Source organism: Budorcas taxicolor, chromosome 2 (assembly GCF_023091745.1).
Source record: "Budorcas taxicolor isolate Tak-1 chromosome 2, Takin1.1, whole genome shotgun sequence".
Taxonomy (NCBI): Eukaryota; Metazoa; Chordata; class Mammalia; order Artiodactyla; family Bovidae; genus Budorcas; species Budorcas taxicolor.
In genome coordinates, this window is record NC_068911.1 from 72,476,712 (window position 1) to 72,495,158 (window position 18,447).

Consider the following 18,447-nt stretch of genomic DNA (forward strand, 5'->3'; position numbering starts at 1 on the left):
ACCAGACTCCTGCGCCCATGGGATTTCCTAGGCAAGAATACTGGAGTGGGTTGCCATTTCCTTCTGCAGAGGATCTTCCTGACCCAGGGATCGAACCTGGGTCTCCCGCATTGCAGGCAGATGCTTTAACCTCTGAGCCACCAGGGAAGAAAGTGAAGAGGAACTAAAAAGCCTCTTGATGAAAGTGAAAGAGGAGAGTGAAAAAGTTGGCTTAAAGCTCAACATTCAGAAAACGAAGATCATGGCATCGGGTCCCATCACTTCATGGGAAATAGATGGGGAAACAGTGGAAACAGTGTCAGACTTTATTTTGGGGGGCTCCAAAATCACTGCAGATGGTGATTGCATCCATGAAATTAAAAGACGCTTACTCCTTGAAAGAAAAGTTATGACCAACCTAGATAGCATATTCAAAAGCAGAGACATTACTTTGCCAACAAAGGTCCATCTAGTCAAGGCTATGGTTTTTCCAGTGATCATGTATGGATGTGAAATTTGGACTGTGAAGAAAGCTGAGCACTGAAGAATTGATGCTTTTGAACTATGGTGTTGGAGAAGACTCTTGAGAGTCCCTTGGACTGCAAGGAGATCCAACCAATCCGTTCTGAAGGAGATCAGCCCTGGGATTTCTTTGGAGGGAATGATGCTGAAGCTGAAACTCCAGTACTTTGGCCACCTCATGCGAAGAGTTGACTCATTAGAAAGGACTCTGATGCTGGGAGGGATTGGGGGCAGGAGGAGAAGGGGATGACAGAGGATGAGATGGCTGGATGGCATCCCTGACTCGATGGATGTGAGTCTGAGTGAACTCCGGGAGATGGTGATGGACAGGGAGGCCTGGTGTGCTGTAATTCATGGGGTCGCAGAGTCGGACACGACTGAGCGACTAAACTGAAGAAAACATAACAGGAAAGAAAAATGAAGTCCCTCTTAGGAGGTTTCTTATCTGTTCAATTAGGGCAATTAACATAGCAAGATACAGTGATTTCTCAATTAATGAATCATTGGGAGGATAAAGCTCCTCTATGTAAGGTTAGTTGCATTAAAACCCACATCCCATGCACCCAGGCATCTTAGAATATATGAGGCAGAGCTGCCTGCAGGAGAGCATCAAAGTCGGGTATTTTAAAGCTCACTTTAATTTATCTTAACCCAGACAATATTTTTTATTTATTAACTTCTTTCCCAGTCTATGTGAGGACATCACTTTACATGAGCAGTAAATATGAATACTGGCTCTACATGTATGAAGCTTTTCATTTAAAAATGTATTAATAAGTTGTCAGGGCTTCCCCAGGTGGCTCAGCAGTAAAGAATCCACCTGCCAATGCAGGAGAGGTGGTTTGATCCCCTGGTGGGAAAGATCCCCTGTAGGAGGAAATGGCAACCCATTCCAGGCAACCCATTCCCATGCCTGGGAAATCCCATGGACAGGGCAGCCTGACGAGTTACAGTCCATGGGGTCACGAAGAGCCGGACACAATTGAGCAACTAACACACACAGTCAGTTGACATATATAATGGTATTTTTAGTTCTAGTCAGCATGTCACTTGACTGTTAAGGTATTTTTACTTTTACAAAGCCAAACCCAAATTTTATTTCTCCAAGCTTGCATAAATAATAACATTCCTCAATACGTACAGTTAACATCATTATTACCTGGTGTCATGTTTAAAGCCCTGTTCCTATAGCAGAAAGTCCGCACTCCCTGGTGGAAGCCTGGCCTCAGCTGGCTCCTCACCTGTGTCTCCCTTCATCCCTGTTTTGCCGAAAGTTTTCACATTTGTCTCAGGTTCAAAGGATTTGTTAACAAAATAAGCCGCTCATTATATACAAATAAATAATACCAATATTTATGAGAGAATTATCTAGCTTACTTTTAATATACTAGCATTAACATTAAAAGAGAAATAGACAGCAGAGGATACATCACTGAATTAGGTTTCAACCACCATCCAGATTCAAACAGTGCTGGGAGGTCCCGGTGTCACAGCACATCTGGAGTCCCAGTTGGCAGCAGGTCCCAGGCAGCGCATCCGCTCCGTGGGTGAGACCTCAAAGATTGCAGTTCAGTCCTGGCTTATAATCCCAGGTTGAAAACTGTTATCATCATAAATCTGTGAGCAAATTGCGGCTCTGGTTTCATGTTAATGCTGTTTGTTTTGCCTTGTAAAACTTGGAATATTGTTAAACCTGGAGCTTGGTCGGCCAGATCCCCTCCAGGGGCTCAACAGTCTCAAGATTCCTCCTTTCTTACCTGTGGTGCTGGAAGTCCTCCTGCTGGAAGTCAGCAGGCAGAAGCTCACAGTCAGGGTGGTGGCCAAGCAGGCTAGAAGCAAGGTCAGAGGCCTGCTCTGCTTTGTCTCTGAAGGCTGCTCTGCTGTGCTTAGTCACTTAGTCGTGCAGACTCTTTGCGACCCCGTGGCTGTAGCCCGCCAGTCTCCCTGTCCATGGGGATTCTCTAGGCAGGAATACTGGAGAGGCTTGCCATGCCCTCCTGCAGGGGATCCTCCCGGCCCTGGGATGGAACCCAGGCCTCCTGCACTGCAGGCGGGTTCTCTGTCTGCTATTTGCCTCTGTGCTGTCCTCGCTCCATATTCCTACCTCACCAGTAGCGCTCATGTGATTATTCCTCTATGAATCCACCCACACAGTAAGCAAGGCAAGGTTTGCATTACTTGCATTTGCATATCCCCTAAATCTAGCAGGAACACCAGCTTAGGGTACACACTCTTGTAAGATTAGTTTAATAATTAGTTTAATATCTGGATGCTTACAGTATACGTACGAGAATGCTCACCTGCTTTTAAAAAGTAATGGGTTTTAACAAGCAATAGCTTGAATACTCTTGAACCCAACTTCTATCACTCTGTGCTTTCTATCCTCAGCCTTTGCCCTATAACTCAGAGGAGCTGAGCTCTCAGTGATCTCATCAGCTCTTAATATGTCCTCATGATGAAATAGATGCCTGAAGGATCTTTGAGTTAGTACTTCTGCCCACCTCTCCCTGCCTTGAGACTCTGGAGGGTTGGAAACAGCAGAAATTAAGAGTCCAGAAGGCTCTGAGTTTTCAAGTTGGGATGGGAGCAGGCACAGGAATGTAGGAGAACATAGTCTGAGTCCTACGGTATACTCGAGGGAGAGGAGACATAGGGCATTATTTAGACCATCTTGGATAATTAAAAGATGGGGTAAGTGTGAGTTCATACCCAACCTCCAGCCTCCGGAAGACCTAACACAGGAAGCAGGAGTGAGGATGTCTCAAGTTAAATGTGCTTTAATCAGAAGGTATACACCTGAATGCCTGAACTTCTTAGAAGTTTAGTCAAATTTTAGGGACAGAGAGGCTTCACCCCTTCCTTCCACCATAAAGGAGAATAATTCCATCTCCACTAGTTTCTAATTGCTTAGCCTTTCCTTACTGTGAAACAGATCCTCTGCTAAGGAGAGAGTAAGGTTCAGATTTAATTGCAGATGCCTAGAAGAGTTAACATGTTACCTTTGAAAATGATAGACCACTAGTTTCTTTTCATTCATTCCATCTTGAGTTATGTACACCTCCTTTGAGGCAGACCCTGTGCTGGGTATTGGGTGTACAGCAGTGAGCTAAACAGACAAGGAGTCTGAGCACCTCCTTGGCCTTTGCCACTCGGGGAGAAGGAAGGTTGTCAGAGAGGTGACTTCTGCAGGGTGAGATGGTCGTGTTCAGTGGAGGGTGGAGTTCTCATACAACAGGCTTTGGTAACTTCACCCTAATCAGCTCTGCTTATCTTCTTCACCTCTGAGGTGAGGAGATGTCCGCTCCTGAAAATAATGCTTTCTAATCTTGGCGGCCAAGTACTTGCTGGTCTTTTCTCTGTTAACTTGTCCAGTGTCTGCTGGGGGCTAGGCCTAGTGCTGGATACTAACGGGAGATCTCGAGGTGACTGGCAGTGTCTGCCTTCAAGGAACCTCAGCCTGGCCCCTTGTAAGTAGGGTGACCATGTCCTTTGTTTTTTAGGCCATGAACTAACCTAGAGTGAAGTCTCAGGCAGCCCTTGTTTTCATTTCTTATTATTAAAGAAGATAATGGTTCAGCCTTGCTCCGTACCATTCACTGGCTACTAAACTCTTACTTTAAAGGCTTTGGAGTATAGCTTGAGAAAGAAAAAAGAGACTTCAAGTGGTAAAGATGAAAGAAGTATCCTTCTCTGGGGCAGTGCCAGGAGATGTAAACAAAAGGCCAGCTCTCTCCTCCACTGCGTGGGTGGGCCCCCAGCGTGAGAACTGCTTGTATCTGGCAGCTGCCACCACGTGCCAGGCTCAGACCTTCCGATTTCTCCTCTCTTTGTGCTCAGGCCAGGTGACTTGGCCTCACTTGGCTGCGTTGGCCTGTAATTTAAGCAATATTCCTTGTATCAGGGTGTTTACTGTCTCATTAATTTTAACTTTTCCAAAGTTTTTCCCACCCCAGAAACCACTGGGTTAATCCTTAAGCCTGTGTGCGTTTTATTAATACATGGCTAAAGCTGAAACTCCAGTACTTTGGCCACCTCATGCAAAGAATTGACTCATTGGAAAAGACTCTGATGCTGGGAGGGATTGGGGGCAGGAGGAAAAGGGGACGACAGAGGATGAGATGGCTGGATGGCATCACCGACTCGATGGATGTGAGTTTGAGTGAACTCTGGGAGTTGGGGATGGACAGGGAGGCCTGGCGTGCTGCAATTCATGGGGTCGCAAAGAGTCGGACACGACTGAGCGACTGAACTGAACTGATTGCAGAACCTCTTTATAAAACAGATTAAGGTAAAACGAGAGTGACAATAAGAAAAAAAAAAATCCATCCTGTGAAGTTCATTGTTTTATTTCCCTTTGGCATCTTTCCTCTGACTGATCAAAATTTTCCTAAAAGTTACAAGATTTTACAAGATTGTAGAGATGGCTTAAAGACTTATACAGACTTAGGTTGTACAGACTTATTTGTGTGAGTGTTTTTGTTTTTAATCAAGGGATTATAGGCACCAAGGGGGAGACAGGTCGTTTTTAGTCTTATACATACAGTACACTGGAGAGCAGTCAGCTTTTTGTCTTGGTTGTACTTAGTTAATGCGGGTTTAAGTCTTCCCTCAGCAGTGGTTGTGAGCTTGTCCTCAGATTCCCAGAGTATTTTCTTGGCTTCATGCTTTTGATACAGATAGTCGTGTTAATATTTCGGGAATGTGCCTCTGGGTGTAAGACTCTTCTCTTGGAATCTAGATATCTAGCATAATTAAATAAAACCTTTTTGCTGTGGACATGGAAAAGCTTTTCTTGGTGCCTCCAGAAATCAAAGTTGGATGAATTTCCTATGTCTTATCTCTTCTCCCTTCTGTGATATGATCATTTCCTTCTTTTCTTTAATTCAACTCAGACTTGAGACTTGCACATTAACAAACCCCCAGGGGAAGAGAACTGAGGTATCTGAGCAGCACAGGAAGCTCTGGGAGACTTTCCAGGATGTAGGCAGGTGCTGCTGGAGCTCTGTCTGATACCTGTATAAATGTGTTATTCATTGGCTACATGGTCTAGAAGATCTGATACACATTCTCGGAACATTTTTCTTCTTAGATGAAGAAATGCCTAGGGTACCTCAACAAAAACTTTTGGTTCTTTGTAGAAAAAAACCTTCAACTTAACCCAGAAAAGCCACACTTGTTTTTATGGAACCTCTTAATACTTTGTCAGAAAGTGGCTATAAAAAGACTACCAAATATGAACATGGAAGGATGTGCTATTAAGGTAATGCAATTTAAAACTACGGTGAAACTTCACTACGAATTAATTAGAATGGCTAAAATTAAAATGACTAATCACACTAAGTGCTGAAAAGTATGTAAGAAACTGGATCTCTCTCGTACACTGCTGGTGGCATTATAAAAATGGCACAGTCACCCTCAGAAACATTTTGGCAATTTCTTTAAAAGGTAAACATATGTCTACCATCTGATCTGAGCTTCCCTTGTGGCTCAGCTGCTAAAGAATCTGCCTGCAGTGTGGGAGACCTGGGTTTGATCTCTTGGTTGGGAAGATCCCCTGGAGAAGGGAAAGGCTGCCAACTCTAGTATTCTGGCCTGGAGAATCCCAGGGACTATATATACAGTCCATGGGTTCGCAAAGAGTCAGACACGACTGAGCGACTTTCACTTTCACCATATGATCTACCCATTCCACTCCTAGGTATCTACCCAAGTGAAAGGGAAACATATGTCTATACAAAGACGTGTGTACGAATGTTGATGACAGCTTTATTTTTAATAGCAAACCCTGGAAACAGTCCTAATGTCCATCAAGAGGTGAATACAAAAACAAACTGTCATAGACTGTATGAGTGGAACACTTCTTAGCAAAAAAAGAATTTCTGATACACTTGCAACATGGATAGATTTCAGAACGATTATGATGTGTGAGAAAAGCCAGGCAAAATGAGTACATACCTTATGACTCCACTTTAATGAAATTTCAGAAAATGCAAGCTAGTTTACAGTGACAGAAAATGGAATCGTGGTTTCCTGGAGAGAATAAAAGTGAGGGATGATGGGGTTGATTATAAAGGGTCTGAGGAAATTTTGGGATGTGATGAATATGTTGATTATCCTGCTTGTGTTGATGGTTTTATTAGCTTATAACACCTGTCAAAATTCACCACATTGTACTCTGTAAATAGGTACAGTTTATTGTATGTCACTTATACTAAAGTAAGGCTGTTATAAAAAGAAACAAAAGGCCCACCTCCGAGTTGCTTGCATTAGTGTAAGAGAAGATGGTAATAAATATTTGGAACAAGGATTATTGAGGTTATTAAGGACATGACCCCATAAGAATCTGGTAAAAGCTACACTCCCTTTCCCCAGTAATGTGAGGACAAAATTTTGCCTACAATTTAGAGGGTTCCAATACTAAAAATCCCAGGCTAATAGAATTCTTCCTATTTTTTTTTTTTAAAGAACTAACATCCTTTCAACAACTGTGTCTCCTAAGCAGTAATCCTCTTTTCTCTTCCAAAACAAATAAATACATTCTTATCTTTATCTCAGATGAACGTTGGGTATTCTTGGCAAGCACAACTTTAAAGTTTAGCCATTGTTCACAGTAAACTATAAACAGAATGGTGCATCACCTCTACCAGCTAAGTGAGGCTGCAGTTGCATTGATTATACCATTTCATTGCTTTCAAAGTGAACGATAATAACATAATGATTATTGGACACTTTGATTACCATGCTGTGGTCCAGTTCATAAAACTGTACCTTAAGCACAGTAAAGGAAGTTCAGGATAAAAATATCAGTTTTATTATTATATTTTAGAGGACACATTCAATACAGCCACTTTAGCTATTCCATACTGTTTCAGACTTTTCCATTACACCAGGATAATAGTAATTAACTGGAATCTGCCCAAACCTTAATGAGAATGGCAAGTAGATTTCTGTTTCTATTATTTCCCCATAATCCCTTCCTGCTACATGTAAATAATAATACTCGACTCTATTTAAAATTGTGATGTCAAAGGTTGCTTGCTTATAGTACCTGTAACATTCCTAAAATCTCTTTTAAACTACTGCCTTTCCCCATCATCCAGGATCCCAATTTTGAGCAAAATGCAAAGAAAAATGTCATATGATACACTGATTTCCCCCCTTTTCCCTGAACATTTTATCTATCATTTGTACTGTCCTAAAATTTTAATAATGAGAACACCTTCTGAGATGATTGTATAATGTCTGTCCATGGATGGAGTCCTAAGTTTTCCCAGGGAGATGACTCGGAGGCATACGTTTGCATGCAGGTGATTTTTTGAGGAGTGCTTTCATGGTTGACATCTGTGAGGGACTAAAGGAAGTAGAATTTTGCAGATGGAAGAATTAAAACTAGGATTCAACCACAGCCAAAGCCTTCGCTAATCCCACAGGGAGCTTTGGATCAGAGCTGACCCTTGGAATGGTCCTGCCTTGAGGCACTGGGGCCTTTCTGCGCTCATGACCAGTCCATTGACACAGGCTGCCTTTGGGGAGAGACAGCACACTTTGGTGAAGGGAATCCCCAAAGAGGGATGAAGCTGAGACTCATTAGCCACGAGAAACCCCTGCAGATGGCAGGGCGGTTGCCTCGTTCCTGAAGAGAAGGCCTGGGCAGCACCGTATAGCGCTCACTGCTGTGGTCCTGCGTGGACCCATCTGGGGATTGTTCCTCCGGGCATGGGCGCTCTCATTTCCCAGGGGAGAGCTGTACCAGGGAAGGTCAGTGCTGTGACCTTTGGTCCCTACTGTGGCAGCTGGCCTTGAGGTCATGCCAGTACTCACCATGTCCATCACTGTGGGTTCCCTTTGTCTGGGGGCCACGTATGCTAGTCTGGCTAGTTTACCTGGAAAGTGAGCTAGACTCTCCTCTGAAAAAAAGGAGTGAAATTCAGTCAATCTTGGTGCTTCCTTGTGGCTGAAATAGAGAGAAGGAGATAGAGATGAAAAGAGATAAATCACTGCAAATCTATATTAAAGGCAAAACTGTCGGAAACTGCAGATAGATTTGCAGACAGATGAGAGGTAACAGATGAGAGAAATGGGTCAAGATAAATCCTGGGTTCCAGTTCAAGATGTTGACACAGGAGGATGCTGAAATCAGCCATAGACACACTGAATCTGTAGCTATGTGTGGAATAATTTCCTTTGAAAGAAACCCCCAAGTTAGCTGGGCAGCTCCTTCATATCAGGCAAACGAGAAAAAGCCCACACTGAAACGAGTGGAAGGGGCTGAGACACAATTGTGCCCTGTGGCCCATGATGACATGATGTCCCACACTGGGAGGGAACTCAACTCCAAGCTTCTCCCTGAGGAGGGTTTGAAGCCCACCTCTAGCACCCCAGCTTTCAAGACCTGCACTTGAGAGATGAGCCCCCAACCCATCTAGCTTTGAAAGCCAAAGGGGCTCGTGTCCACAGAATACACGAAGCTACAGTGGCCTGAGAAACAGTTGTCAGTGGGCTTTTGGGGACTCACTGTGGCTCCACCCTGGGCCCGGCATGCGGTGATGGATGTTGATTAGACCTGATGTGGGGATGATACATAACATATATATACATAAAAAATATATTGTACACCTGAAACTAATACGGTATTATATGTTATTTATATCTCAGTTTGATTTTATTTTTTACTTTACAATATTGTATTGGTTTTGCCGTACATCAACATGAATCCACCACCCAGCACCACTGGGCATACACACCGAGGAAACCAGAATTGAAAGAGACATATATCTCAGTTTTAAAAAAAAACATGGCCAGTCTTTATTATTTTTTTTTTACTAAAGTATAGTTGATTTACAATGTTTTGTTAATTTCTGCTGTGCAGCAAAGAGATTCAGTTATACATATACATACATTCTTATATTCTTTTCCATCATGGTTTATTCACAGGATAGTGAATATAGTTCCCTGTGCTGTACAGTAGGGCCTTGTGGTTTATCCACTGTATGTATAATAGCTTGCATCTGCTACTCCCAGCTCCCAGTCCATCCCTCTCCCGCTCTCCCCGCCACCCCTTGGGGATCACAAGTCTGTTCTCTGTGTCTGTGAGTCTGTTCATTTGTGCCGTATTTTAGATTTCCACATAAGTGATATTATATGGCATTTGTCTTTCTCTCTGACTTACTTCACTCAGTGTGATCATCTCTGAGTCCATCCACGTTGCTGCACATGGCATCATTTCGTTCTTTTACGGCTGAGTAGCATTCCCTCGTGTCTGTGTACTGCATCTTCTTTATCCTTTCCTCTGTTGATGGACATTCAGGTCGCCCCCATGTCTTGGCTGTTGTGAATAGTGCTGCTGTGAACACAGGGGTGGGGGTATCTTTTTGAATGATAGCTTTTTCTGTGTATATGTGCTCAGGACTGGGATAGCTGAGTCATACAGTAAATACAGTTTTACTTTTTTTGAGGCACCTCCATACTGTTTTCCATAGTGGCGGCATCACCCACTAACAGTGGTTGATGATCATCCCACCAACAGTGTAGGAGAATTGCCTTTTCTCCATACCCTCCCCAGGATTTGTTATTTTGTAGCCTTTTTAATGATGACCATTCTGACTGGTGTGAGGTGGTCTTTCATTGTGGTTTTGATTTGTATTTCTTTAGGAATTAGCCGTGCTGAGCATTTTCCATGTGCCTGTTGATGACCAGTCTTTAAAGTCATGGTTGCCTAGGGATACTGAGTATTCATTTGAGATGAGCCAAGAGTTAATTGATTTGCTTGGGGAAGATAAACTAGGTTACTGCTTAGGAGACACATTTGTAGACCTCCTAAGATATGAATAATTCTTCTGTAAGAGGGTATTAACCCAAGATTTTTAGAGTCTTAGAACCCTCTATGTTGACACTACGTGTCAGGCACTAGGAACGTAGCAATGAACAGACAGGTAAAGTTCCTGCAGTCACTGGAGTTTCTGTTTCTGTGCCTTGTGGGGAGTGGGGTGGTGAGTGAAAAGCTGTATCCAGAAATTCATAAATATATAGCAGGTCTGGTGATGATAAATACTGTGAAAAGAGTTCTAGGTAAAGAAGTAGAGAGTGGGCTGTGTAGGGGTATTGATAGGGTAGCCGGAGATATGTGAGCAGCAGCTTGGAAGGGAGAGTCATGGAGAAGCAGGGAACCGCGTGCACAGAGGGTCTTGAGTGGAAGCTGGCTCTGAGCACCTGGAAAGCAGACCCGAGGCTGCTGTGGTTGGAGCAGGGGCAGCTGGAAATGGAACGATGTGGGATGAGGTCAGACGTGGACTGGGAGGCTTGCTCCTTGTAGAGACTGCTTTCTCACTCTGAGCTGCAAAGCGGGCAGGGGACTTTGAATAGAAAAGTCGCATGCTCTAATTATATGTTAGAAGGCTCATCTGATTGCTGGGTGGAGGTCAGACCTGAGTGAGTGGGATGGGAGCAGGGAGACAACAGGTTATTGTAGAAATCTAGAGAAGATGGTGGAGGTTATACGTGTAGCAGTTGAGGTCGTGAAAAATCATCACTTTCTGTGTAGGTGGATATATGTCTCATATATATATGAAACATATGAGACATATATATATATGACATATATGGCGTTTCCAGTAGTCATGTACTGATGTGAGAGTTGGACCATAAAGAAGGCTGAGCGCTGAGGAATTGAAGCTTACTAATTATGATGCTGGAGAAGACTCTTGAGAGTCCCTTGGACAGCAAGGAAGTCAAACCAGTCAGTCCTAAAGGAAATCAGCCCTGAATATTCATTGGAAGGACTGATGCTGAAGCTGAAGCTCCAATGCTTTGACCACCTGATGTGAAGAGCTGATTCACTGGAAAAGACCCTGATTCTGGGAAAGATTGAAGGCAAGAGGAGAAGAGGGCGACAGAGGATGAGATGGTTGGATGGCATTGCTGACTCAATGGATGTGAGTTTGAGCAAACTCTGGGAGATAGTGAAGGACAGGGAAGGCTGGCATGCTGCAGTTCATGGGGTCACAAAGAGTTGGACACGACTTACTGAACAACAGGAATGAATGCATGCATGTCAACGTTAAACCTTTTGCGTAGAAGGCTGATTTTGTCTGAGGTATCCGTATATAGTGGGGAAATCAGATGAAAAAAACACAGTTTCAGTACTTGGTGGCAGAGATGTAGAGGAGAGTGAGGGTTACAGAACTTTTCCTGGGAAAAATTTCAGGGTAGGAAATGGCAAAAAGAAAAAAAAGTACCTAGGGAGGTAGGTGAGGCTGGACCATGGAGGGTCTGATGGACCACATTAAAAACTTGAGCTTTATCCCAAAGTTGATGGAAACAATTAAAAAGTATTACCTAAGGAGGCAACATGTTCCAATTTATGACTTAAATTCTCCAGGAGAAACAGGGCTCTTGAGACGTTTAGAATGAAGGCAAGGAAACCAGTTAAGATTTGCAGGTGTCCCGGGTAGAGGCAAGAAGCTAATGTTTATTATGCACTTGCTACACATCAGGCACCATTCTAAGCACTTTGCTATTAACTTAATCCTAAGACCAACCCTGTTAGTAGGCACCATTACCATCTACCTCTTGCAGGCACGTAACTTCTAGCACAAAGAGGCTAAGAAAACTTGCCCAAGTTCATGGGGCCATGCAGCTCTAAGGAGGGGGGATGTGAACGCAGGCACCCTGGCTGGAGAATTCAGGCTGTTGCACACTGTGCTGCGCTGCGTCTCCTGAAGATAAGAGCCCAGACATTTAGAGAAAATTATAGGGTGGTTCTCTTCCTTTGTCCCGAACTGAGTTGTTAATTAGCCATAGCTTTGCAATAGTGTTCCAGCAGTATCTAAGAAACCCAGCCTCCTAGCCTCTCCTCTCCTCCTTATTTCGAGCTTGAATTCTCTTTTGGCACCCATGTCTCTCTCTTTGTAATCTCATGCCACCTTTCTGTACCCATGCAACCTACAGGGTGTGTTTTGAGTAAAACATTCTATGATGTTATCATCTTGTCAGGTAACCCAAGTCTGTGCTTTTGTCTCAGAATTTCTTGCTCGGGGAATACATCAGCCTTGGAGTTCATTTGGTGTGCTTTCCCCCAAAGCTTTTGTTTGAGAATAGTTCCAAGTAAGTCACCTCCATTAGAACATCACTACGATATGAGATTAAGGTGAAACACGCTAGCATGTGGGGAGAAAAGTTCATGTTTTGAATGATCACTCAGAATACAAACACAAACTGTAAATAGCCATTATCTAACTGTGACTTTGCTGTCAAAGTGTGCAGAATTTGAGTAGTACAAGGAAATTATGGAGAAGCCAGTGTCTGGAGAATGCCTGATTTCGTTTGCCAGAGAAATATCAATTCCATTATCCCCTGGGACAGTCCTGTTTCCTTCTCTGTTAGATTCATGGGAGTATTGAACATTAGCATCCTTTTCCCCTGTGGTTAATACTATTATTACAGCTTTATAAAGGACAATACTTAGGCCAGATGTTATCCAAGAGAGCAGACAGAAACTTCTAGCCCTGATAGAGATTCAAGCCTGAAGTGTGATGCAGGGACACAAGAATAGAAAAAAAAATAGACTGTTCACACAAAGGTGTCATGTACCCCAGTGTAGGCAAGAAGGCCTCAGTGAGTATCACCTGTGTCCTGTGTGGTCAAGACACAGAGAGAGCACCAAGACCAAAGGCAGAGTGGGCTGGGGAGGAGGGGAGGGGCAAGTTCAAGAAGTAACACAGAGTCTGCCTCAGAAACTAGGTGAGTGAGTCTTACTTGGGAAAGCTGAGAGGGATCCGAAATGAGTTAATGATCACTGAGTTTAGAAGGCCCCCCCGCCTTTTTTTTTGGAAACTAGAGTATCTTAAAACATGAAGTTATCAGCACATACTTGAGGAAGTCTAAAGTAACAACCAGCCCTTCCTTCTCAGCTCACGTTCCAGGTAAGGAGCGTTTTTTTATTTTAGAACTCCAGGTGCAGTCAGGAGAAGGGAGAAACAGTGACACCCATCTTTTTAATGAGCATTGCTGCTAGAAGAGGAATTAACATCACCCTGAATTTTATGTGATGTCAGTTAAATGAAGTTATTTTGTAGCACTTTACAACAAATTAGAATCAACTAAATTGAAAATAAGCCTAGCAGCTGGGATAAGTAATCAGGTAAGTGGCCAGTTTTGCTATTTTTGCTTTGAGCAGAAGACAGAATTTGAATTTCTAATGTCCTTCGAGGTGCAGGGTTCACAACTGGGGATGTGGTTTCTGGGATGATTGTTTAAGATGCCAGCAGCTCAGTGTTGCCCTCCAGGCTGTAGCCTGCTTCTAGCCACGTTCCTTGGAAACTAGCCCTAGCGCAGATGTGTGTCCACCAGAGAGAGGGTTGTGAATTAGTGTAGGACGCAGCTCTGCTTTTGGCGGAACGTTAGAGCGCAGACTGGAAATAGATGACCCAGAACAAGGCAGTAAATCATCTGCATTAGTGGAGAGACTCAAATGAAAGGGCTGAAATTCATGTGGGGACTTTATGGCCACTCATGAAATCAGCTCAGATCCAAAGAACTATTAGAACACTTTTATGCTTTAAGAAGAGGGTGACTCTGTTCAGTTGCTGCAATCGGCCTATAGTCAGAACGCCCCGACATCATACTGGCTTTAGTGCGCAGAATTTTACAGCAGGGCTTTGCACTCCATGAGCCGGTATTTCTCGTTGATTAGCAGATGATTTTTGTATCTGAGATAAGTTTGGGAAACTGTGGAGGAAGCCAAAAGAAGATGGAGGTTGGTGGCTCAGGATCTCTATGTGATGTGTGTGTACATTTGCTTGTGTGGGCAAAAATACAGCCGAGAAAAAGATGAATGGGGGCGAGGGGTGTTAGCACAAATGAAACTTTGTCAGTTACTCAGATTGGGAGTATTAAGAGGTCAAGATGAAGATAAAATGGTGTTTGCAATTACGGTTTATGAAGAGAAACAGGCCGTAGTGAAGATTTAATTTTCATTTCTTTTCCTCTGCAGCAGATGGATTAAATGAAACTATTCTGTCAAAAATCCATGTATCTAGGTTGTTTTCAGCCTACCTTAGAGAAAAATAAAATTTGCACAGATTATTTTCTACTTAGAAACTTTATACTTGAAACATTTTTCTCAAAATGTTTGTATGTTTACTATTTTTCTCTTAAATTTTTTCTTCAAGTATTCAGATAACTTTTTAGATGGCTGATTATTGAAGCGGCAGGGGATTTTCCTCTTGGAAAATAAAAATGATGGACAGGACTTTCTCTTAATTGCTTCAATACCAACTTCTCTTTCTTGGACCAACAGCATGTACTTGACATTCAATGCTTTATACTTTGGGTTTGGAGGTAGAAGGAGCAAGGTGCTAAATTTTTATCAGCATCATCTCGTGAGAATCCTGTTCATAAACAGGATGCTATGCAGGGAAGGCTGACTTCTCTATGAAGCATCATGGCACCGCAGAGAGCAGGGCAGATCTCTGATGAATCTGGCTATTACGAAAAATGTATCTGCACTACTGAGCTCCAAATGGACAACCTCTAGTGCTTGACCCTGTTCAGCCAACTCAGGTGTTGCTCAGGTGGTATTCACTGCTTTGACAGATCACTGCTCTGAAAGCACTAAGACACATGCCTGAGCTGTGGAGGTTATCCACTGTATTTTATTACTTTGATAAAAATGGGTGCAGAGAACTGAGTGAATTTATAGGGACAGGAGTTCAAAATGCTGACCTATTATTTCCAGAGAAACCAGTTTCCTCTTTGTTTTGAACTACCCTGTCCTGGCTAATACATCTCTTATTAATGAGTGTTGAGAAAATCCAGGTAGTGGAAACACTGGGGGCTACTATCATTTTCTACTTTCCGCTAGTAAATAATTTCTCTTTTATTGTAGAAAATGTGGGACCAGTGTACACTGATTAATTGATGCACTGAAGATGTAGGTTGTGGTAGAAAATGTCTTTATGAGAGTAATTTGGTCATTTATATGGACTTTGAATGTCTGTGGAGGAAATTATTTTGCAGGTTATTGCATCATTAGTCAAATTTTCTGAAGCACTGATGTGAAAATCCACTGTTATTGGAAATAATGTGGACACTTTTTCTCTGTGTTTATATTTTACAGTGGCTGCTAATTTACAGAAGATTGTAGATGATCCCAAAGCTTTAAAAACATTGACATTTAAGTTGGTAAGTGGAAAGTTACGGAATGAAGGTAAAGATTTCGCCATGCTGTGCCAACAAGTAATAGTAATATCATTTAAGAACCTGTTGCATAATTCTGTTGTTGGTTTGTGGAGGTAGGGAAGTGGGAATCCATTTCTGCATTCGTTATTTGGCTGGTCAACATGAGAATTTTTTTTTTTTTAATTAGAGTATAATTGATCCAGAAGGGTGTGTTAGTTTCAGGTGTACAGCAAAGTGAATCAGTTATACATATATCTGCTTCTTTTTTTCAGATTCTTTTCCTGTATATGTCTGTACAGAGTATTGAGTAGAGTTCCCTATGCTATACAGTAGGTCCTTACTAGTTATATACTTTATGTAGTGTGTATATGGCAGTTTCAATTTCCCAATTTATCCGTCACCTTCCCTTTCCCCGCTGATAACCGTAAGCTTCTTTTCTACATCTATTACTCCATTTGTTTTGTAAATAAATTCATTTGTACCATTTTTTTAGATTCCACATATACATGGTATCATATGATATTTGTCTTTCTCTGACTTACTGTAACTCATTATGACAATCTCTGCATCCATCCACATTGCTGCAAATTGGCATTATTTTGTTCTTTTTTATGACTTGGGAATACTTTTCTAATCATGACTGGAAATTTCCTCTTCCATAATTGTGGTTTGTTCTTTTACCGTCACATCTTTAAGAGTAGCCATTTGAGAAGTCTTGAAGTCTGTACCCTTTTGCTTCCAGTTTGTACGGCAACTTGACCAGAAAGACAAATTAATCTGAGTTCGAAGCAACACTCTTTAACAAAGCCAAGTGGTCCTAACTTTTAAAAATTGAGGCCGATTGTTGTAGAAATGGTTTAAGTAACTGGAAGCGATTGTAGAACTGTGCTCTGAAAGCTAGTGAACCAAAGACATGACGTTTTAACTCCACATTTCAAATCACAATAACAGATTCTCATAGAGAGGAAATATCCCAGCAGTTTTTCTGCACTAGTAGATTTTAAGTTTATAAACTAGGGTGGCCACAGAGATACAGATAGGGAGCATTCTGGGGTCCTTGTGAAACTAAGAGCCTGTTATCCTGGCTAGAAATGGAGGGAAGTCCAGCTAGTCAAAAGTGATGCTTTTCTGGAAAGTTTTTGCAGACGGTATAGTAAATGACTAATTTTTTAAATTATAAATTAATCTTAGCAAGGGCCAGCCAGAGTGCTAAGCAATTTAAGATCTAGATGACCAACACTTTGCTGTGCACAACATATTAATGGCCTTTTTTATTTCTTGTGAAAATTTAATGGAAAATGTGCATGGCCCAAAAATGCTAAATGATTCGTTACAGTAAATGTTAGCCTAGTGCTAATTAACTTTCTGGACCTTGCTCCTCATCTAATTTCAGATGGCCAGGCTGAGTGATAAAAGAAAAACACAAAGATTTTCACAGAAAGAATTCAGCTGAAGAAATTTATTTTCTTTTGATAATCAAAGAACATTTTAGTCAGACAAAGAGTGAGAAATTAACAAATTGGAAAATTTATCTTCTAGCTTAGGACTCTTCTTTTCACTTCTGTTATGTTTCTAATTCACTTGCATCTTGTAAACATATTTCATTTCTATGAGGATATATCGACAAGAAAAATGGCACCCTGTGTCTTCATTTCAAGTCAGAACTAACGTTTCTTTATTCATTTTTATTCTGCAAAAAAAAGAAGTTACAGCATATAATACCTCCAGGACGTTTTCCAAACTTTGAACATGTAAACCTAGGGAGAAGAGATTAAAACTTTAATGCTGGCTTATTCCCATTGTCTCTAAATTCACTTACCTATAAAATAGGAGTGTCTACCCCAGCCCTTTCATAGTACTGAAAGTGAAAGTGAAGCCGCTCAGTCGTGTCCGACTCTTTGTGACCCCATAGACTGTAGCCTACCAGCCTCCTCTGTCCATGGGATTTTCCAGGCAATAGTACTGGAGTGGATTGCCATTTCCTTCTCCAGGGGATCTTCCCAACCCAGGGCTCGAACCCGGGTCTCCTGCATTGTAGACACACGGTTTACCGTCTGAGCCACGAGGGAAGTCTGTTCATAGTACTAAAGGTTTTGTAAAAACACCCTCTGTACTGTCCCTAGATAAACCATAAGAATAATGTGGAACTCTCCCTCATCTTCTCTCACCAGTTTGTTAGTTCCCTGGATTCCCTCTCTTGAGTCTGTCTTCCTACCCATCCTCAGCGCCCCTAGTGGGATCCTCTTCGGGAACTGCACTTCCTGCCTATAACTTGCCAGCCTCCAGCTCTGTTACCACAATGAGGCTCTAACCTGAGTAATTCTTCCTTAATTCCAGTTCAGTTCAGTCACTCAGTCATGTCCGACTCTTTGCGACCCCATAAACCGCAGCACGCCAGCCCTCCCTGTCCATCACCAACTCCCGGAGTTTACTCAAACTCATGTCCATTGAGTTGGTGATGCCATCCAACCATCTCATCCTCTGTCGTCCCCTTCTCCTACTGTCCTCAATCTTTCCCAAGATCAGGGTCTTTTCCAATGAGTCAGCTCTTCACATCAGGTGGCCAAAATATTGGAGTTTCAGCTTCAACATCAGTCCTTCCAATGCATACCCAGGACTGATCTCCTTTAGGATGGACTGGTTGGATCTCCTTGCAGTCCAAGGGACTCTCAAGAGTCTTCTCCAACACCACAGTTCAAAAGCATCCATTCTTCGGCACTCGGCTTTCTTTATAGTCCAACTCTCACATCCATACATGACCACTGGAAA

The 18,447-nt window shown here is 42.4% G+C and overlaps 1 protein-coding gene across 1 annotated transcript in view; it reads left to right on the top strand.

Annotated features, from left to right (window-relative positions):
• STK39 (serine/threonine kinase 39) overlaps nucleotides 1-18,447 on the top strand; it is a 315,633-nt gene that overhangs the window by 281,284 nt on the left and 15,902 nt on the right. The window contains exon 17 of the mRNA XM_052663494.1: nucleotides 15,617-15,681. Coding sequence (XP_052519454.1) covers nucleotides 15,617-15,681 — 65 coding nt within the window. The remainder of the gene's footprint in view (nucleotides 1-15,616; nucleotides 15,682-18,447) is intronic.